General features: G+C 39.2%; 1 protein-coding gene across 1 annotated transcript in view; it reads left to right on the top strand.

Annotated features, from left to right (window-relative positions):
• The window catches only part of Zdhhc17 (zinc finger DHHC-type palmitoyltransferase 17), a 64,221-nt gene extending 41,553 nt beyond the window's left edge, over positions 1-22,668 (top strand). The window contains 9 exon segments of the mRNA XM_052753316.1: positions 4,949-5,091; positions 6,231-6,333; positions 10,363-10,485; positions 11,310-11,372; positions 15,756-15,849; positions 16,886-16,969; positions 17,991-18,148; positions 18,768-18,862; positions 19,926-22,668. Coding sequence (XP_052609276.1) covers positions 4,949-5,091; positions 6,231-6,333; positions 10,363-10,485; positions 11,310-11,372; positions 15,756-15,849; positions 16,886-16,969; positions 17,991-18,148; positions 18,768-18,862; positions 19,926-20,064 — 1,002 coding nt within the window. The 3' untranslated portion in view covers positions 20,065-22,668.
• Positions 22,669-23,507: the final 839 nt, after the last annotated feature.

The raw sequence follows: 23,507 nt of genomic DNA, 5'->3' as shown, positions 1-23,507 counted from the left end.
AGGACCTCTGGAAGAGCAGTCAGTGCTCTTAACTTCTGAGCCATCTCTCCAGCCCCCTTATTTTCATTGTGTTGAGAAGGAAGCCAATGACTGCAGGTGCCTCTAGAGGCCAGAGGGGCTGGAATCACATGGTGCTGTGAGCTGCCCTATGTGGTTGCTAGAATTGAACTCAGGTACTCTGCAAGAACACAGTGTGTTCTTAACCACTGAGCCATCTCTCCAGCCCCCAAGGCTCTCTTTTTTTACAGAGAAACAATATCCAAATACACACACACCGTTTATTTATTATTTATTTATATGCATCTTTATTTATGGTAACTCCAAACTAGACAATTTGATGTTCTTCAATAGGTAAATGGTTAAACAGACTGTGATGTACCCATACCATGAAAGTTAGATCACATGGAAGCCATATATCTTTAATCCCAGTACTCTGAGAAGGCAGAGGCAGGCAGATCTCTCTGAGGTTGAGACCAGCCTGGGCTACACCATAAGACTGTCTCAAAAAAAGAAAGAAAATTCACAGCTAAGTATCTTTATGTAGTTTTGTCACCTAAGATGATTCAAGAAAGATATTGAAGTTTGTGAAGAGCTATTCTGTAAACAAGACAATATTGATGTTTATTGATGCTGTGATGGTATAATTGTGACAGGCATTACAGAGTGGTGTGTGCATTTGTATATTACAAGTGTGGACTTCTGACAACCAGACAATGTTAATGTTTCTGTCATCCTCTTAGCCACTTCTGGGGTCCCACAGACACACATGAACCATGGGCAGTCAGGCAAAATGCTTATTCACCCCAGGGCCTTCTGTCTTGTGTAATCTATGCACATGCACAGAGTGGCTTGGCTATCTAAGCCCCGATAGCATTCACTGAGCTACCTTTGAAAGCAGACCCCTCCCATCCCTTTCTCTCTTCCTTCACTCCTCTTCCAGGCTGGCCCTTGCACCCTCCCCCCACTTCCCTCACTCTCTACAAATAAACTCTTAAAGTGGGTTTCGCTGTATTTGTGGTCCGTTCTTGCAGCTGGTAAACACAACAGTCTACAAAGGATACAGAAGCGTCTCTTGGAGTTCTGAACACTGACTTGATGAGAGGTGTTCAGAGCCCGTTGTAACAGACTTTCTTTTGGGCCACCAACCAGCTCCAAAATCATGACATGGAGACTTACTATTAGTTATGAATGCTTGGCCTTACGCTCATTTCTAGCTAGCTCTCATGACTTAATTTAACCTGTTTCTCTTCATCTACATTTTGCATCAGGGCTTTTTACCTTCCTTTCATCCATGTCTGGATGGTTGGTGGCCGCCTGACTGGCTCTTTTTCTCCCTTCCCCCCCCCCCCCCAATTCTTTCTCTGTCTCTCCTAGATTCTTCCTCCTACTTATTCTCTCTGCCCTCCAGTCCTGCCTAACCCTCTACTGCTTAGTGGCCATTCAGCTTCTTATTAGACCGATCAGGCACTTTAGACAGGCAAGGTAAAACAGCAACACATCTTTATACCACTAAACAAATGCAGGATAAACAAATGTAACATATCTTTGCCTAGTTACAATAATAGTCCACATTTCTTCCTTTCTGTCTAAATAAAAAGAAAGGTTTTTAACTTTAACATTGTAAAACTATATATAATAAGAACAATTATCAAGTAAGAATTAAATTCACAATGTCCAGTCCATTTTGTATTTGGCAAATTCAGAGAAAATACTCCAGTATTTATTCTATCTTGGTGAGTCCAAAGTTTTGTACCTAATTTACCTTCTATCATAACTAAGGAAAACTATAACTACCTAGTCTTCACTTCATCAAAGACCCCAGAAGGATGTAATATTACCTGAGAAGTAGGAAGTGCAGAGCAAGCAACTTACAACTATAGAAATGACAGAGATATCTGGCTTCCTGAACAGTCACCCAGGGTTCCTCTGCAACATTGGGGCATCCATCTTTTGCCTACAGACCTAGAATATCCGGCAGGTTTTTCTATGAAGCAAGAATTTTGAAGGACTATCCCACCTTGTTTTGGCAAAGTTTGGCAGTCTTTTTCCTTTGTGTCCTGCATGTCCAGTTTATACAGCATACTGTCAGCAGTCAGGGCAAGGGCAGTTTCTTTGCCCAGTGGCTGGTTTTGCCACAGTGAAAGCAAACTCCATATGGAGGTTCTTTGACACCCATCATCCTTTTATGAAGTAGATTGGTGCTGCCGGGAGCAGACGTGTCTCATTGTCATGAAAAGTCTTAGGTTATTAAACATCTTAAATGTCATATCTGTAGGTCTCTGAAGTGTTTGAAGAGCATCTATCTATCTAAAATATATCTTTTTAACCTTGAAAACATACTTAACATGACTACAAGTTTGGTTATTGTGGATGACTAACTACTAACTGCATTCTTAATTATACATTACATTTTTAAGTGAATTGCATAGTATAATACCTTAAGCAAGAATAGAAACATATATACAGTATAACAAATAACTTTAGATTTGTATCTTTATACCAAAATCCATACCATTGTAAAATATTTGAGGTTAATAGTTGTCTTTTTATCCTATATTCCTATATTAACCCCTAAATGATGACAAACATCCATAATCCACCGAATGACCAAAAACTACCCACCCCACCTCTTGGGAATGTGGGTGTTGTGGTCTCTAGACTACTTCCTGTTGTCTGGGGGTGACAGCATCTTTAGGGAATCCTGAAAAAATTGAGATAATGGTCAGGTCTTGGGAAAACGAGTTATAACATTTGTTCTCCACTCTCAGAACTGTTCCCATACAGAGGGATCAGTATATACGTCACCTGTCTTGTAGCTTTTCTTGGTTTAGGTTTATTTCTTTATGTCTGTAACCAAGATTTTCAGGAGGTCTCCTTGGTTGAACCTGATCTGAAGGAATCCACAGCCTTTCATTTTCTGTGGAAACAAAAGCACAACCTCTTCCCCAACACAATACATTTTTTGAATTCCATTGTAAAGTTAGGACATTCCTAAAGTATGTAGGCTGGTTTAATTCAGAAGTCCCTTTCATTATCCAGTGTCTCTCAGCAGCTGTCATTTGCTCATCAGCATTTAAAAAATTCAAACTCAGCACAACACCATACAAAATCCAGATGCCTGTGTATTTCCCATCTTTATGTGGCTTTTTTCTTTTCTTTACTCTCCCTTTAAAGACTTGACTTTATTATTTTTAAACTATTTATTTTTTCCTATGGCTGTCTAAACCCATTTTCTTTTCTTTCTTAAGCCCATGCACATTTTTAAACACACTGTAACCTGTTTAGAGGTATTTTTTTACATCTGGACCTGTCTTTACTGCGTGTTTCTAGCCTTTTCTGACCACGTGAGCCAAACCTTAAACTGCTAAACGGCTTGTCTGCTGGCTCTGCCTTGAGCCTGGCTCAGAGCTGCATTCAGCTGGGAGCTGTGTCTAACCAGGAGGTGCATTCAACTGCCCCAGCTCTAGGAAACTGTACCCGCACCGTGGCAGGTGTTTTTACTTAGCTTCTTGCTACTCAAGTGCTCATTGTAAGGCAGAGCCTCCTAAAGGAGCTATATCTGTTTGTTTTGTTTTTGGTTGTTATGTTTTCAACTTTTTCAGACCCTATGTGGAAATATGTGCCCCATGTTGGACACCAAATTTAACAGGCTTTCTTTTGGGCCACCAACCAGCTTCAAAATCATGACATGGAGACTTATTAATGGTTTTGAATGCTCAGCTTTATCTTATGCTGTTTCTAGCTAACACTTAGAACTTAATGTAACCTGTTTCTCTTCATCTGCCTTTTGCCTTGGAGCTTTTTACCTTTCTTTCATTCTGTAGTCCTGCTCCATGTCTGGCTGCCTGGCTCCAGACATCTCCCTCTCTCCCTTGTTCTCTCCCAAGCCTAGATTCCTCCTCCTGTTTATTCCATCTGCCTGCCAGCCCACCCTATCCCTCTAATGCCTAGCTATTGGCCGTTCAGCATTTTATTAGACCAATCAGGTGCCGTAGGCAGGTAAAGCAATACATCTTTACATTGTTAAACAAATGCAGCATAAACAAATGTACCACATTTTTGCTTAGTTAAAGTAATATTCCACAACAACCTATTCTTCCATTCTGTGCACTGAGAAACCTTGCTGATTGTTTGGTGGGTTTTGTTTTTGTTGTGTGTGTGTGTGTGTGTGTGTGTGTGTGTGTGTGTGTGTGTGTGTGTGTGTGTGTGTGCGCGTGCGCACATGCATGTACGCACACGCCTTTACAGACATGGTATATGTATAGAGGTCAGAGGACAAGTTTTGGGGAATCATTTCCCCCCTTTCATTGTGGGTTTCAGGGATCAGACTCAAGTGGTCAGATTTGATGGCAAGCACTTTTACCCATTGAACTATCTTATTGGCCTTGATTTTATTATTTATATCATTTTATAGTTTAAATATACTGTTAATATATATCATTTTGAATGCCTTCTCCAAGTTAAGCATCTCCAGTTTTCTACTATGTGATAAAGTTATGAGACCATACATTCAGATTGTGGTTAGCAAAGCCTCTATTAAAACGGGTTGTTGGCATTATGAACTATTTCCTAACTAGCCATCCTAACCCATCCTACTGTTTTCTAACTAGCCATCCTAACCCATCCTACTATTTTCTAACTAGCCATTCTAACCCATCCTGCTATTTTCTAACTAGCCATCTTAATCTTAACCCATCCTATTGTTTGTTGTCTGTTATGTCTGGCTGTGTAGAACTCACTCCCATAATTCCAGCTTCTGTTCTGTTCTCATTTTCCACAATCTTAAAAACCCTCTGAAAGTGTTGGGTGTTGTGTGCTACCTGAACACTATCGGCAGATTTGAGTGAATGAATTCTACTTTCGGTTGCACACTTTCATAAAGATAGCTGTGGTTAACATAGAGATCATTTGAAACATACAACAACTTTTTAATATTTGTTTTTTACAGGAATTTCGGCAGAAAGTGATGCTAGGAACTCCATTCCTAGTTATTTGGCTGGTTGGGTTTATAGCAGACCTAAATATTGATTCTTGGCTCATTAAAGGGCTAATGTATGGTGGTGTTTGGGCTACAGTACAATTTCTTTCCAAGTAAGTATGTTATGTTTAACTTTAAATTTATGAAAGAACATAATTTGTACCTTGCTATGTCAAATTAATGTTGTCTATGTTTAGAATATTGTCTTTATTGATAATTTGTGAAATTCTTTAGGTCTTTTAGCATTATTAAAATTAATCAGAAAGTTCTTTAATGACAAAAGTCTAGTATATGATTTTTGAAGATAAAATACATTCTTAGAAATAGTTACACTTTCTTTAAAAGTGAATGTGAGTTTGTTGAATTGTAAATGTGGTGTGTTACTGATTTCTTCGGTAATTATTATACTTACCTTGCTGTAGGTATTGCCTTTGTTTATCAGCATGTAAAGGCGATGAGCTCTGACTGTACTGGCAGAGTGAACTGTGTCTACACCATTACGAAGCAGCTTAGACCTTTGAAAAAGTCTTTCCTTGCTTTCAGCACTGACCATTTCCTTTCTCATTAAGTCTCTCTGCCCTGAAAGTTGCCCAGTTCAGCAAACCTAAGAAGGTGTCTGACCCACATCTCCATTTCATTTACCGCCTTTTAGCATCTTATTGTCACTGGAATCTTAGAAAAGACTTTGGAAATAGTTCACACAGGAATAAGAATGACTAGTCATCTGCTAATGTTAGTTCTCAGAGGGAGCTGACTGCTGGTTCATCTCCTAGGAACGCTGACAAATGGTTTGTTAAATAGGAAAACATCAAGACTACTTGATCTGCGTGGATAAAGGGTCCTGTTTGTCCTGACATTTATCAGTATTTCTTCCTAGGTTTTAAGTATTACAAATATAAGCCTCCAGTTGCACTGAATCAGCCAGTTCATTTTACTTGAAAAGATGGGCCCAACCTTAACTGAACTGGGTAGGTTAGGAGAGATAAGCACTCTTGCCAGAATTATAATGTCCTTGAACAGTGTGCTGGATGATGAAGTTGCTGAATCCTAAAGTGCAACAAGGTAGAATACACTGAAATTCTAAAACTACAAAGTATGTTTGGTTCTTGTTAGGTTAAGAGGATATTGTGACGTCATTGTTACTGTGAAAACAATCTCAGTATTGAAATATTCTCAGCTTTTGTAATTTTACTCTCTGTTCATTTTATAATGAAGTATAGCACTTACGTTGTATAAAATGTTTGTTTTCCAGGTCCTTTTTTGACCATTCAATGCACAGTGCATTGCCTCTTGGGATATATTTGGCAACCAAATTCTGGATGTATGTGACATGGTTCTTCTGGTTTTGGAATGATATCCTTTGCTATAAAAGGATGTGTTTAAAGCACAACCCTATCCAAGCAAATGTTTGATGATTTGACATTAGGACTGAGCTCATGATTTATTACAGTGAATCAGCATTCCTAGAAAAACGTGAACTAATATAAAAAGTTTGTAAATATTTGTATTTAGTAGGATGCTTTTAAACACTGTTTTTAACAGCCACAATAATATCAGCCAATATTAACTCAGTTTTAAAGAAACATTTACCCACATCTTGTAAGCTAGTGTTAATTCATTTTATTAATGGGAAAATTTAGGCCTTAGGAGCCCAAGGCCATATAGCTGGTCTTTGTTAAAGCTAGAATTCAAAGCTGTCAAAGTATTTTTAACTTTTTTATCTAACACTGGCTTCCATGTTTTAATATCCAACTATTTTCTCTAAGGACCACCTGCCCCTTAGAGGGGTTTGCAGTGGGGTCTTTTATATAGCACAAACTCGCCTTGAACTCAAGGCAATCCTCCTGCTTCATTTTCCCAACCAAGAATTAAGATTACACATATGAGCTACCATACTGGATTCTAAGGACTTTCTGAATTTCACTTTTTTCTTTAAACTTAGTAGATAGCTTTTCATTTCCTTTTACACATATTGAATCTCTTTTGCTTCATTAAAAACAGTACTATTATGTGTCAACATATATCATGTGTTAACCATCACCGAGTTATCAACATAAAATCCTAATTTATTTTTTATTTTTATTTTTATTTTTTATTTTGAAACAGGTTCTTTCTAAATAGCTTTGGCTGTCCTGGAATTCACTATGTAGACCAGGATGGCCTTGAACTCAAAGAGATCCGCCCCGCACTGCATCCCAAGTGTTAGGATTAAAGGTGTGTACCACTATACCCAGCATAAAATACTTACTAAAAACTATAATTTGGGATCGTAAGTACACACGAACCTGTTTACCACATCTGGCTCGTTTGGATTTGAGGTTTTATGATGTTGCCCAGCCTGGCCTGGAACTCCTGTACTCAAGGGAGTTCTGTCTCTGTTTCTATGTACCTTTGACTGTAGGTGTGTGCCACTGTGCCCTTTTTAAGTTCTTAATTTGTCCTTTAACTCAACAAGTTAGAAAGGAATACTCTCTGTACATTTCCAGCACATTCTGTGCATAAGACTTGAGTGTTCTGGTTCTTCAGGTCATTCTGTCATGACCTGAACTAACTGGAGAGGATTGCGTTCAGTTTTCCAGTGTATTGATGTGTTTAGCAGTTTCTCCCCATGCGTAGTCAGTTTTTCCTTGTCATTTTGTAGGCATTGCTAAGTGTTTAGGTTTCTTCCTTATACATTGAACCTTAGCACTAGTATGGAAAAACTGAAAGTCCAAAGCACTAACATACATACATATACATATATATATATATATCTATATCTATATATATATAATCAGCATTTTATTGTTTGAGAAGATCATTTTCTTCTAACCTTTGTTAGGTTGACATTAGAAAGGAATCTGTAAACATGCAGGCATAAGCGTACACCCTCAGGATAGACGCCAGCTTTTAGGACTAGTTCACCTCTAGACTTGGATTCATAGTTCCTGGCTGTGAGTGCATCATCTCTCTGGTTCTCCTGAGGCTCAGGCGCATTCAAAAGTGCAAACAAACGGGAACCTACCTTTACTCAAGAAAGAAGTCAGTAAGATTGGATTATCTGTGTGTGGTGGCTCACAGCCATCATCCCAGTACTTCAGAGGCTGAGGGAGGACAGCCTGAGTGTATTAGCCTCTTTATGCTCTGTGTGTGTTTAGTTTTTCTTAGTTAATGGTTTCATCATTGTTTTGTTTGGTCTCAATTTGTTTTCTTACTTCTAGAAGCAACACCTTTATCTTATTGTCTTATCCTTAAATTATTTGGTAGGGTTCATATTTCAACTTAAAATGTACCTTTGATTAGCATTGTGTATGAGCTGCCAGGGTACGCTGTAGGGGTCGGAGGACCACTCTGGGGTGGTTCTCTTCTCCCACGGTGGGCTGTGTGATTGAACTCAGGTGTTCATGTTTGCCCAGCAAGGGTTTTTACCCACGGAGTCACGTCACTGGCCCTCGTGTTTAAATTCAGTTATGGAACATCGTCGGTTCATTTGCTTTTTCCTTAGGTTATGTTTTCTTGGAGACTGGATTCTTTGGCTTATGGCTGCTATATACCTTTTTTTCTCCTTTGATTTTTCTTGAAAGTATTCTAACATAATTATTATGCCATTTCTCTTCATCTTTCCTCTTTCCTATGATTAACTGAAGTGAATTTACCGAGACTTTCATGTTTTCTGTGATAGGCTGTAGGGTAATTGTTGGCTTTTCCTGTCTGCTTTGGTGCCAGGATGACACCACCTCACCCACCGTCTGATCTGGCTCTTTCCATCCACCTTTTCTTTGCCCAAGAGAAAACACTCAGTTGTGGACTCTTGCGCAGGAGTCTGTTCAAGTTCTGCGAGTGGTTCCCTTCTTCCTCAAACAGGATGGAGCTGAGGTCCCCTGCCACAGCCACCCCTGTACACAGAGAAATGAAAACGTTAACGGCAGTGAGTTCAGTCTCTCTCGCTGTGACCTGCTAAAGCATAAACACTCATCCTTGAAAGAGTAAGATAAAGCTTTTTGCCAGAAAAGTTGGCAGCGGCTTTTCTTAGTGCCGGCGTAAAGATCAGGCAGGGTGTCGCCGATGGGCATAAGTTGGTGTTGCTTAGCAGGTGCTAAGGATGAATTTTCCCCCTTTTGCTTCTCTGGTGTGTGATGTTCAGATATTTACCAAATACATGTGGGGTTATTTCATTCAAGTTTTTTATAACTGTCCTTCAGGAGAAATAGAAGCAGTGTATGTACATGTGAAGGGAAATCTTTCAGTCTTGTCTGTTAATTTCTATATCACACCTTGAAAACGCTATTGAGTGAACCAGATATTCTGTATTTCAGGACTCTTATTGCCTTAGCAATATTTTTTTTTATAGTTTTTGATTCTTTTATATTTATAAATGCCTGGTACATTTGCTGTATTTTTATTAGGTAAAATCTTTCTATTTTAGGAAGGTTTAAAAATATTTTCTAAAATTAACATCAACTTGAATAAGTTGAGAAAAAGGCAAAGGAAAAAAATTTATCTTTGTTGGCTCTCCTGTAGTAATGCATCCTTTAAATACATAACAATATAAATATTATTATATTATAAATATTTAACTTGTCAGTTAAACACATAACTCTGCTGTTACCCTGGTGTTGTCTGGTTCTGTGACCCTCAGTAAAAAGGAACTTGGAGCTGCTAGAGAGACTCAGCGGTTACTCTTGTTGTACTCCCAGAGGCCAGAGTTCGGCTCCCAGTGCCTGGGTCAGGGGCTCGCAACTGCCTGTAATTCTAGCTCCAGAGGAGCTAGTACCTTCTTCGCCTGTCCGTGGGCACTACACTCACACTCACAATCCCCCACAACACACACACACACACACACACACACACACACACACACACACACACACACACACACACACCCCTCCCTCTCCCTGAGATTCAGATAAATGAAAATAAATACAAATCAATGAAAAGGAAATTTTTTTGTAAAAGAAAATCCACCAACCTAATTTAGATAATCCCTTACTGGGACACTTCCCAGGTGACTCTAGGTTATGTCACGTGGACGATTAAAGCTAATCATCACAGATATCTGAAGAGTTTGATATCTATATATTTACATAATATATACAAGTTTTGGTGCAAGAAGAACAGTATGTGTCTAACTGTGAAAATGCCTTCATTTTGTAAAGAGCAATATTGATCTACTGAAGTTTTTAATATTTACTGACTTTTAAAGTATCATAAGACTTTGTGACTTAAATTTATTAGAAAGTTATATTTTATCTTTTTGTACTTAGTTATAGACATTATGGGAAGTATATTTTGACTTAGAAAAGTTTACCTATTTTGGTTGGTAGGTGTTCTTGTGTGGTAACACCATATGGGGTATAAATCTCTGTGTAAAGACGTCTGCTTTAGATTCCTTAACTTCTACACATCTCAACTTTTTGTTTATTCACCTTCCCTTCCTTGCTAATAGTGTCGCACTTTTCTACAATTTTGGGAAGTCTTGGAAATCAGATCCAGGGATTATTAAAGCAACAGAAGAGCAAAAGAAGAAGGTGGTGATGCTCTCAGTTGACTGACAGTTTTTCAGTGGTCATAGTAGAGATCTACATAGAAAGGAAGACACTCTTAGAATCAGTGACATTTTCAGCAGACTTGTTCTCGTCCATATGTTCTGTGGTGTCCCCCCGTGCCCTTGTTATGCCTGGCCTTACATTTTATGATTTAACCTTTCTTCTCTTGACCAAGGGTGCTCTGGTTGTTTTCAGAGGTGAATGTCACAACTGAAACATCTCTCTAACCCCACACCCCAAGGAATGGTGGGTGAATTACCTGTTAAACTAGAAAGCCAATAAACTGACAGTGCTAATCCTCCGTTCCAGGAGCCAGAGCACCCTGTCCATGACTGATGGAGGGCGTCCTTCTTCATGACACAGGGGCTTGAAGCTGGATGCGTGTGAAGTACTGTAGTCCTCCAGTAGAGAACTGGACCAGGCGTTTTAGAGTACTGTAAGGGCTATTTTAGCTGCTGTGGGAGAAATACACCTGTCATCTCAGTACCCGCCTCAACTCCAGGAGACCAAAACCAGAGAGCTCATTTAAAAAGGAAATGAATCTCAATGAGTCATTCCTGTCCCTAATTAACTGACGTCATGAATTCTGTGGTCTGCTCCCATTTGGTAGACTGTGGAGAGGTTGCGGTGCTGATGTACCTCTGCTTCCATACAGTAATGACGGCAAGAATGAGTCAGTCAGGATATCTTATTTGAGCTTAAAAGATGGATAAAGATGGCATGTTTATTGATTCACAGTAATAATGAAAGAGTTGGTGAGTGTTACTCAGTTTTGAGTAAAATGTTTTCTGTTTTTTAATTGACAGACAATAGTTGAACTTGCAGAGACTGGAAGTCTGGACCTCAGTATATTCTGCAGTACCTGCTTGGTAATATTTATTATTTTCTCTTCTTTCTCTTCTCTTCCTCCTGGCAGTATCTCAGCATAGAGGGAGTCTGGGCATGGGAAAGAGTCCTGCTCCCCAGACTCTCCGAGCATCCTGTAGTCTGTGGGAGAAGAGGGGAATTAGGGACTGTCTGTCTGGAGTGTACTTGTTCCTTTAGCAGACCTGGCTGTACTTCAGAGCCCTGCTCATGTCTGTTCTCATTCTCTTCATCCTTCGGTGAAAACCTACTAATATTTAAAGTCAAAAGTTTAAACAAATTCTTGAGTGTCAAAGTCACAGTATAGAAATTCCAGAAAGGATTTTTCAGACAACAGTCTTGTAGCAAATTCAATTTGAGTATTTATCTGGAAGTGTCTGTGCAACTTGAGGTACTGTATTGTCATGAAATTTAAAAATGGTCCTTTTGAATTGCCATACACTAAGACTTGAAAGTATTGTTTATGAAATCAGTTAAGGTTATGATTATTTTACCGTAGATATTTTAAACTTAGATTTTTGTTTCAGTTATTTTATAGTATTTGTGAAAATACTTTAAACACAAGCACATTAGTTGCATTTCCCCAAATCATACATAAAACTAAATGCATTTAAACTATATACTGCAAGTAAACCAATGTCTTGTTATTAGTACATAATAGAAAATAAGTAAATAAAGTTGTTGACATGGCTTAGGATTAATTTTCCGTTTGTCAGTGAGTGTTCAGAGTGTGCACTGCTCTGCTCTTGCCAGTGGTTTCGGGCACTGGCTGCCTTCTTTTGCACATTCAGGCATTGTTGTCTAAGTTTGGCTTCTGTGCTTTACCATGGATGATATATAAGATCATTACTGTTCTCTTATTCTGTGGAGTAATCAGGTTCCACAGAGTCATGCATATACCATAAGTGCTTGCATGTGACATGCAGATTTTATAGTCAGTACAGATAGAAGTTTCCTTGTTAAATAAATAACTGGTGCCTTTTTGTCATTGTGGCATAAACTTTTTATTGTATATTATTATAAACCATGTACTTTTGGGTAGGTAATTCCTCATTATAAAGAGCATATTCTTTTATAAAGATAATTTTCACTGTATGGGTGTGTTTTTTGTTTATTTATCACATTGATAACTAGGTGAGTTCCTAAGAAGACTTGATTGAGTTTTTAGAAATGAGTTAGTGTTGGTTACAGGCCAAGGGTATTATGTTCAGAACCTTGAGACTGCTGGGTGGCAGTGGTGGCACACACCTTTAATCCCAGCACTTGGGAGGCAGAGGCAGGCGGATCTCTGTGAGTTCGAGGCCAACCTGGTCTACAGAGGGAGATCCAGGACAGGCACTAAAACTACACAGAGAAACCCTGTCTTGAAAACAAACAAAAATGAAAAACAAAAAAACCTCGAGACCAACTTACCCTTTGCATTGTTATTCTTGCTCAGATTTTTTTTTTCATGTTTCATTTTCATTTGAAATGTGGTGCTCTTGTAAGGTGTTTTTTCTCCCCCTCAAATATCTTTTAATGAAGAATGGGAATCTCCACAGCCAGAGCCCCTCCCACCAGGGTGGTTAATGCGGTCTGGGGGAAGGTCCATCAGAGGGTGAGAGGACTATGGGTAGGCTCCTGTTTGGGGCCTCCCCTCAGCCCCACGAACGTATCAGAGACAATTAAAAGAAACATTAAAAAGGAAAACGGAACCCCAAACAAAACATACATGGGTATCCAAGACAGCTTTTTAAATGCCTCCACTTTCCCCTCTCCCCTTTTCTGTTTGGAAAAACATTGAAAAATTGAATTCTTGGCCTCTACATTTCAGCATCTAAACTCCCCCAAACCACACGCGCGCGCGCACACATACACACATAGTTGCACACATGTACACTTTGCAGCAGTAGTCAACACATGCTCACATCCAAAACCTTTAAGTTTAAACGTGCAGTTTGAGGTGGTGGACATCTGGGCTTTACCTACTAGAACAAAGGAGCTGGGGACAGGTGGACCCTAGAAAAAACTGATAGGCGTGTGTATGTAGTGGGGTCACACATCCACAAGATTAAAAGAGATAAAAAATATACCCCCCTCCCAAAAAAAAGGTTCACTCTTGCTGAAATGTCCCAGTAATGTGTGTGTGTGTGTGTGTGGGGGGGGGGGGTTCTGTCTGTCACCCAAGAACAAGCACGCCCTGCCCAGGGTGGAGTTAATGCATTCCCAGCTCAGCACCCCACACTCGATCCTAGCTGCAGGTGAGATCAGCCCTCAATACATCTCTGAGACTGGGCCTCCCTCCTACCATCCACTCCAGTTCAGTGTGTGTGTGTGTTCGTGTTCGTTCGTTTGTTCCTCCTTAGAGAATAACAACCATGACTGGCTCAGACAGAAAAGTGAAATCTACAAATTTTTACAGACTTCTAGTCCCCTCAGCTCCATTGGGAAGGAAGGTTGGGGAATAAATGGGTGTCAGGAGGAAGGGAGGGGCCAGGAGGGCCAGTGGCCAGAAAGGGTGATCAGAGGCCTGTCCTTCCTTGTCCTTTCCTGACAAATCCCCACCTGACAGAAGATACCTACCTGTCTCCACAGTCTCCTTTAAACCAGTTTTGCTTTGAAGTGATGTTGTCTAAGGGAAAATATAGCCGAGGACCTGAAGTGGGGTAGGTTTTGATACATCCTGCTGCCTTCTAAACAGATTTAGTCATAGCTATGAGAAAGAACAGCTCATCCTTCTCCTTGGTCCAGGGATCATTCTTACTTGTATAAGAGCTACAGTCTGCTTTTTCCTGGCTACCTCAGGATGGTACTTAAGCTATGCAGAGTAATGGGGAAAGGTAGTATGACCAATGAAGGGTCTCGGGACATTTGCTTTGTTGTAGCTTAATAGCGCTAGCTCTTGTCATAAATTCAGCATTGGAGTTGGAACTCTTGAAGAATACCTGTAAGTTTGTGTATTCCTTTGGCTGATTTAGCATACACAGTAGAGGGAGAGGTACTATAAATAGCATTTTAGTGCTTGTAAAGACCAGAGTAATGACGTTTTGTTAAGAAATAGTGACTCCTAAACCCTGAGTACTGTCTTTCTTCAGTATGGTCATCAGTTCTAATGGGAGGTGCTGAACCTAGTTGGAGATCGCAGGAGGCAGTTAGAGAGGACACTACTATTTTTTGCTAGATTTGTTAATTTGGGGAAGGTACCTTCATTAATGATTTCTAATATGAACAGCTGTTTTACTCAGTTTTAAGGTGACCTTCCTTTTATTAAAAGAAACATTTATTAAAGGGCAACCAGCATCATGATCATTAATCAAATGAATTTTCGTGTAAGAGTTTAGAAAGGCTGATGTTTGTATTATGTAGAAACTTGAGTGATACAAATTAAGTGTGTAATCATTTATTGTAACAAATTGAATTTCATTCTTATTTTTGGAGTTAGCACAGCAGTAGAACACTTGTCTTGCACAGTGTTCAGTCCTAGAAGAAACAGCGATAAAGCTCACTTGTTACCTTCTGTAAATCAATTGTAGACAAATTCCTAAACGGTCTTATTAAATAAAAAACACGGAGCCAGATACAGGGGTGAAAGCCTTAGAGAGATCAGGGAAATAGGGAAAGCCACCAGCCCACCTTTCCTCACCAGCTCTGCAGCTTCCCAATGCAAGCTACTTCCTGTCTGCCTTGATGTTCTGCCCTCTCATTGGCTCTTAGCCCAGCTACCTCACTTCCTTGTCACTGCCTGTCTGTACAGACCTCCAGGTCTCCATGGTTGGTACTGGGATTAAAGGTGCGTGTCACCAGGCTTGGCTCTGTTCCCTAGTGTGGCCTTGAACACACAGAGATCTTGCCTGCTAAGTGATTGGATTAAGGGCATGTACTGCCTTTCTTTGTTTACTTAAAATGACTGGCCTTTTCCCCCTGATCTCCAGGCAAACTTTACTTATCAAAGTACAAATAAAATATCACCACATTTCAACACAAATAAAATATCACCACAATCAATTCTCTATTCTTTCCTTTTTTAAAAATTAATTGTTTTAAGATTTCATATTATGGAGGACCTTTACCTTCTTTGTTGCTATAGTTTTTGTTTTGAACAAATTAACAATAATTTTATTAGCTTGGAAATATTGGTGTAATTCTAAAAAAAAAAAATAGTGCTCTTTTTCTCAATTGTATTTTGAAAATAAAAATGTTCAGTTTTTCTTTTCTTCTTCTTTCTCTGTGTGGCCCTGGCTGTCCTGGAATTCATTCTGTAGACCAGGCTGGCCTCGAACTCACAGAGATCTGATTATCTCTGTCTGCCTCTGGAGTGCTGGGATTAGAGGCGTTCACCACCATGCCTGGCCAGCTTTTCTTCTTTATATACAGTGTTTTTCATAATACTTTAATGTGTCTGTTAACAGATTCGGAAGCCGGTGAGGTCCAAACACTGTGGTGTGTGTAACCGCTGTATAGCGAAATTTGATCATCATTGCCCATGGGTGGGTAACTGTGTAGGTAAGTTGTGTTACCAGTCTCTAAGTATCTTGTGAATTTAAATTACTTTAGGTAACTAATGAAAAATGTCATTTAAAGGATAATCTTTTTTTGAAAAAAACATTTTTTTAAAATTTATTTTTATTATATGTGCACTGGTGTTTTGCCTGAATATATGTCTGTGTGAGGATGCTGGATCCCCTGGAAATGGAGTTACAGACGATTGTGAGCTACCTTGTGGGTGCTGGGAATTGAACCCGGGTCCTCTGGAACAGCAGCCAGTGCTCTCAACCACTGAGCCATCTCTCCAGCTCCCTAGTTAGTTATTCTTACATCCCACATGCTTCCTAAAATAACTTCTGGTGGTCTGTATAAGCAGCTCACGGAGGTGCATGTACATGTGTGGGGATGTGTGAGACCATCAGTTGGGAAGAGTCTAATTATTTCACTACACATTCGTTCTGGAGTCTGCTCTGGCCTTGTTTCCCCACTGAGTAACAGTGAAATTCATCTGATGTGGGAAGTAATATTGGAAGCATTAAACTGGAGAAAGTAAGGCAGTGATACTATTTGGAAAGATGTGTGCAGAGGCAGAGAGGAATGACAGGTGGGTTTACACAGCTCACCATAGGTCCCCAATCTGAAAGTGGCTTTGAGATGAAAGGGGTGATAGAAGGGAAATGTTTACAGTGACTGCATGACTGTGGAGAGAAGATCTGGATTGTAAGGGGTATGAAAGGAAGATAGAATAGGTTTAGTAGACCCTCACACCACAGAGAAGGATTGGAAGCTGTAATTCCGTTTTGTGTTATTTTTGGGATTTCCTTGCCTTCAGGTTGAGTATCAGTGTTCTCATCATACCATGAGTGTAATTGCAAGCATTCTTATCTTAAAACTTTTACTAAAACAATGTTCTTGAAAACTATTTTACAAAGTAAGTAATACATGTATGTGATTGTTGTCCAAGTTGTACCATCCCTTTCCTAGCATACCCGGTAAAGGTGTATTGCCAGTTGTTTTTTCTTAGCTGACATAAATTGCTTCTGTGTTGTTTCAGGTGCAGGCAACCATAGGTATTTTATGGGATACCTGTTCTTCTTGCTTTTTATGATTTGCTGGATGATTTATGGTTGTATTTCTTGTGAGTACAACTAGTTTCTGCCTTCTTAAAACACAAATGTTTATATACTTAGATTACATTTACTGCATTAACAAATTAATAACAAAAGTCTTTTAACAAAAAATATATTGTTTGGGGCATCGAATGAAACATAAAGGAAACTGTATCCAGTGTCTAGTACAAGCAAACAGTGGCCAGTGAGCCGCCTTTTAGTATGAGTGTCCTTTGTTGGTTTAGTAGTCTTGGAAAGCTTCTGGGTAAAATACACCAGCACTTCACACTCGCATGCTTGCTCTACTAGCCAGAGTGGACACAGTGATTGTGTTAGCTCTTCTTTCCCACCAACAGCTGAGAAAGCAAACTTACAGTTAAATTCGCATGCACTTGAAATGCTTTGGAAAGTGTGGTGTGAGTATCAGAAGTTACTTTCTAAAGATAAGATTTCACTTGTTTTCTCAGCGGGCTTGGTGCCATGAGAGTTTAGATGAGGTGCATGGAAGGTCTAGCAGAATGATGCTATCTGCCGAGACAGCAATAAATAAAAGGATAGTAAGAAATACAATCCCCAAATAGAGATGATGAAAAAGATTTGGTTCATGAACTTCGTCTAATTTCCAGATCAACATACCTAACAAAGAACACTTTCCTACCAACAAAAGTCATTTGTATTACTAATTCTTTATGCCAGATTTTGTGTTAGAGAAATCCCACCTTACTGAGGTGCCTGTTGCGACTCATATGCTCCGCCATCCACCAAAAGCAGCTCATGATCTTGTTTAAAGACCATGTTCTCTCCAGGGCTGGGAATAATACTCTGCTTATTCTTATCAGACAGGAATTTCTTTTGAAGTTTGCCAGCTGTTGGCCGAGTTTTTGCTCTGGTATATTTTTTATTGATGTTACGGAATTACTAAGATATACAAACACTTGCTGTTCTATGTCATGAATTAAATCTGGTTAGATCCCGTTCCTTAGTGGTGTCACCCTAACACCTGAGGTGACCGGAAGAGTAATTGTGTCGTCACCTGTCTTCTGCGTTTAGACTGGGGACTTCACTGTGAGACCACTTACACCAAGGATGGATTTTGGACATACATTACTCAGATCGCCACGTGCTCCCCTTGGATGTTTTGGATGTTCCTGAACAGCGTGTTTCACTTCATGTGGGTGGCCGTGTTACTCATGTGTCAGATGTACCAGGTATGCGCAAGTGCTTTTCCCTGGGGTAAAACTTCTCTTTCTAGACACTGTGGCTTGTTAGGGATCAGTTTGGGTTTATTTGCTTTGCCTGTCTGACTTCTTTCCCCCTCATACTCTGCTTTTAGCAGGAATTTTTACTCCTGATTAAGATACTTGCACTTGGACGTGTGTGAACTTACATTGTGATACTATTGATTTTTTCTTCATTTTATTGATACTGTTTTATTATGTACAAATACTAGTATTTATTCAAAAACCTTTAAGAGATCTCCTCCTCCTCTTCGGTTTTTGGGGACAGTATCACTTTGTAGACCAGGTGGACTCTGAATTTGGGATCTTCCTGCCTCAACTTTTTGAATACTAGGATGACAGGCTTATTTAAAAAGAATTTAACTACGAATCTGTTGGGGGAGGCAGTCTGTTCATAGTGTCTGTTGTTATACATGCAGTGTTCAGTAGTCTTTTCATATTTAATTGGCTGCTTTTCACAGTTACAGTGATGTGTGTGAACTAGCTTGATGGTCTCCTCTGGAAAACCAAACACAGATTGTGTCTTTTTTATTCTGTGCTTACATTAACTATTCAGAAGGGCTGACGGGCTGCTCTTTCTTCTTCTTAGATAACATGCTTAGGCATTACTACAAACGAGAGAATGAACGCCAGGAGGTACAAGCACTTCAAAGTCACGACGACATCGATTGAGAGCCCGTTCAAGTAGGTACACATTCCCAAACGCAGTGTTCCCTGTGCTGATGCTTCGTTAGAAACAAACTCCATCAGAGGAGAGTGTTTTCTGAAGAACAGCATCTGAAGGAGGGGTGTTTCTTTTAGCTGTGCTTAGAAAAGGTTTAATATTACTCAACACCATGATGTAGAATCTGGCACATTAACTGAGTATACATTTATGCTCTTTATATATACACTGTAAAATTTTAACCTCTCGCCGGGCGGTGGTGGCGCACGCCTTTAATCCCAGCACTCGGGAGGCAGAGCCAGGCGGATCTCTGTGAGTTCGAGGCCAGCCTGGGCTACCAAGTGAGTTCCAGGAGAGGCGCAAAGCTACACAGAGAAACCCTGTCTCGAAAAACCAAAAAAAAAAAAAAAAAATTTTAACCTCTAGCCTGATGCTTAGTGGTGCCCTAATTTTGTGCAATATTTAAAACTGAATTTTGTGTAAGCTCTTATTGCATGCTTCTGGAAGGGAAACAACTTTTACATAAAAATGAAAACTCTTATAGAGGTACAGTTATTACAGAGAAGGTGGAAATGGACCACCTTTCCAAGTGTTACTGAAGACGTAAAGCCCCTGAGCTCCCCTGACATTCTTTATCCATTGTTACTTTTATTAAAGCCCATTGTCAGGTTCATACTGTATATAGTTTTCCTCACTTTGACTTCTTTTCTCAGTTTGGGACATAGTTTGGTTCATTGGCAAAGAGCCAGTAATCAAGGGAGTGTGCTTTTTGTTGATGTTTTTGCTGTTGTGTGTGTGTTTGTGTGTGCATGTGTGTGTGTTTAGGAGCAAACAGTGGGTATGGCATGGGAGTGAAGTGGTTGGGTCACTTTAAAGTATACTTGTGTAGTGTTTTAAAGTAGCAGAAGAAAGGACAAATGCTGGTAGAGCTGTGGAGAGACGTGAAAGCCTGTCTGTTTGCAGTGATACTTCTTTCTTGAGAGCAGCCTGAAGTTTTAAGCTTAGAAAAAAGTGTTAACATGAAAAGTTATATTAAGTCATTCATACTAACTGAAGTCTCTTTCTTTTGGGGTCTGATTTTAGCCATGGATGTGTAAGGAATATTATAGACTTCTTTGAATTTCGATGCTGTGGCCTCTTTCGTCCTGTTATCGTGGACTGGACCAGGCAGTATACCATAGAATATGACCAAATATCAGGATCTGGGTACCAGCTCGTGTAGCAGCGTCTTTATCCTGTGAAACATATTGCTGAGTGGTGCCTGAAGATTGTGTCTGTCCGTGTCTCTCTCTCACTCGAATCCACATCCTTGGAACAAATAGCATGCTGTATGTAGGGCTAACAGTGACTTTTACGGTCTTTTTTTCAATACTTTTATTAACAAAAGCAAACATGGACAGAACACACTGCCACTTCTAGGAAGAATAAAGATCATAAAAAGAATTGTCATGGTTCTTCATTTAGGAATTCATCACATACTCAACTTTTGGTTTTCTTCTCATAACATTTGTCATGAAAAAGTGAACTTATTCTGTTACTAGAGATGGCATCCCAAGGATAAATTGTTGTTATAACTAAAACTAAATTTATGTTATACAGCTAAGTTGTATTATGCAGTACTTAAGAGTATTGTATCTAATTCCAGGAGAATTGTCTTAAATTGCTGACTGGTATTATGTACATTTTAGATGTACATGTAAATACTGTGAGGAAATCATGTGGTTTTATTAGAGATCTACTGTACTGTGTTCTCAAGGCACAGGGAAATAATGTCACGGAAATGTGCGTGCTCTTCTGTTTCCACCAGCTGGTGCACTGCCGGCTGATTTCTAGCTCGGTGAAAGAATTTCTAGTAACCTTGCTCTGAGGTCTCACGGTCTGATAATAAAGCACTTGCATGAGTATACTAAGTCATACTATTTTGTTGAAATTTAAAGCCCTACTAAGTGCATGTTACACTGCATAGATTGTATACTAGCAGATACTGTCCAGTGAAGCATAAATTAGGATTTCTTTTCATGTGCAAAACAGCCCAATTTTTTAAGAGTTGAGGTGGATTTTCAACAAGAGGCAAAACAAATAAGCTAATGCAAAATTCTTATTATTAGAGATAAGTGGATATGCTTCTTTTTAAATTCTGAGCTGAAAAATGTAGACAAAATAATGGAGTTTAAGCTAAAGATGGAGCATGATCTCTGTACATAGCACATGTGAATAAATGAAAAGCTAATGGAATATTCTTTTTTTTTTTTAATGACCTATCAGAAAGTAGAATTCAAACCCCAGGGTTGTTTTAATTTTTCCAATCTTGAGTATGTTTTGAAGTTTGTAACACTTTCTGACACAGTCTCTGATTTTACTGTTCAATGTGACGCACTGATCAAGTTCTGTTGCAGCATTTCCACACCCTCATGAATACTGTTTACAGGGAGACTTGGTTGAGTCCTCTTAAATGCTGTAGCAAACTGTGGTTCGAGCAACCTGTGGGAGGGGATGGAGGAGGGGGCAGACTGAGACAGATCCTAGACCAGTGTAAAGAATGTGTATGTGTATATAAATAATTTATCAAATAGTTTTCTCTTTGTGTCTATATGTATTAGTGTTTTTAAAGCTGCTCATTTCATTTTGTCCAACCAAAAAGAAAAGGGAGATATCAATGAGCTTCTAGTGATGTTCAATATTGCTGTTAATAGGCACTATACCCTGCAAGTTCACTGCATGTCCAGTGCTAGGTAAAATTAGTATTCCCTGTAAAATGCTGGTTACAGGTATTCAAGCAATCTAGTGGTATACCCGCCCCTTGCCTTAGTAAGAGGAGCAGTGAAGATGTATATAGTTGATGTTCAGTATTTCCAAGTACTACCATTTTTATAGTAATTTCTTTGATCATAAGTCACCCCCCCCAAAATATGACCCTTATTATATTTGAGGGTTTTAATATTAGAATTGGCATATGTACTTTATTTTTGAAAAGGGGAGAGATGGGTGTGGGGTGGTAATAGCATTGTACCATTTTGTCATAGAATGTAAAAAAATTGGTCAACTGTACAAATGTCCTTGCTAGTTTTGGCTAATAATGGGGGGAAATTTTAGGTAATTTTTAAATTCAAATGTTATTTATAAAATGCTAGGATTTGTTTTAATTTTGTATTTCGAGTCACTTCACACGAAGACTCAGTTGCAATTTTTATCAGATACATTTTTACCAACAGTTAAAGATTATGGTGGTCCTCTGTTTGAATAAGAATGTTGTTACCATGTTCTTTCTTTGTGGTACAATATTCCTTCAGTGTAAAAAGAGATGCTTCTCGGTCAAGCAGACAAACCCTGTAGATGTGTAATTACATGGAAAATATTTGCAAGGAGATGCTTTTAGTACTAACCATTTCATAGTCTCCATGAGTCTGTAGCAGAATTGTCAAATGGGCCGGAGGCATCTGCGCAGCATCTTTTGTTACTTGTAGGTCTTGTGAGGGGCAGTTTAACCCAGCTCTCAGGCTCTGTGGGGGCAGCGCTCCGAGGGCAGTTCTTGCTGCTCAGCCAGATTCTCAGTCAGAGCGTGAATTCTTCGGAGGTTTTTCATCCATATTTTTGTTGTTTGTAGGAATTTATTTTAAATACTAGGCATAAAAACGCATCCAACTTAAGCTATGAATATTTTTATTTTATATTTTCTTTATTTATAACTGTGCCAAGTATTATTTTGCTACTTATTGTGTTACTCTGTGGAAAGAAAAACTTGTAAAGTGTTTAATTAGTCCTCCTTACATAAATTAAACCTGTCAAAATTTTGTAAAATATTAATCAAAATAAATATTGACTCTTACATGTGGTGGTTGCTCAATTCACTTAGAAGAAATTGATGAAACTGTGATCTGTAAAGATTCTATATTTCTGTCTTGATCAGATTGGAGTCAAGTGCTATGGGATTTTATAGGAATTTGCATAAGTGAGTAAAACTGGTGGTATTCTAAAATTTCTGTGTGTGTGTGTGTGTGTGTGAGAGAGAGAGAGAGAGAGAGAGAGAGAGATTCTTTTTCAATAAAAAGATACATTTTTTTCTTAGCATATTTTGGATTCCGTGGAGTTAATGAGGACCTCAGGAAGTACATGAATATAGATTTTGAATGTAAGTATGTCTAAAGCCTTATAATAAAATAATGCAAAATGATAGCTTTTGATCCCGGTCACTTCAGATGCTAGACGTGGCAAAGAAGGCATCTTTGCAGATTTAAAAGGCAAAATGATGATGAGCCCCCCGCCCATCAGTCCTGTGTTTCCCTATGGTCTGAGGCTGGTGGTAAATCAGTAGTTGCAGGCTGGACTAACACTCAGTTCGTAATCCCTTTGACATGAAACAGAGGTGCTCTGGTGCTTTGCCCTTCACTTTGACGTCCTGACCAGCCCCTGCATACTGGTAGGCCTTGTCTGTGAGGTGGCTGGGTGCCTGGGTTAGTATATAGAGTTCCTTAGCTTCCCCAAGTGCTTACATGTCTGTTAAATATATTTGTGACTTTTCAAATAGAAAGTCTGTAGTTACAAGTAAAATACCCAGTGCTGGTCTAAGTCACAAACTCAAAGAAACCAGATCTGGCTCTTAGAAAGCCCTCACCTCTGCACTGGATGGGTGTTCTGCTAAATGACTTTACTCAGATTAGTCTCTAT

This window comes from Peromyscus californicus, unplaced genomic scaffold (genome assembly GCF_007827085.1).
Source record: "Peromyscus californicus insignis strain IS unplaced genomic scaffold, ASM782708v3 Scaffold_24__1_contigs__length_46423439, whole genome shotgun sequence".
Classification (NCBI taxonomy): Eukaryota; Metazoa; Chordata; class Mammalia; order Rodentia; family Cricetidae; genus Peromyscus; species Peromyscus californicus.
Note: the sequence above shows the minus strand (reverse complement) of the source record. Positions and strands in the feature narration are given on the sequence as shown.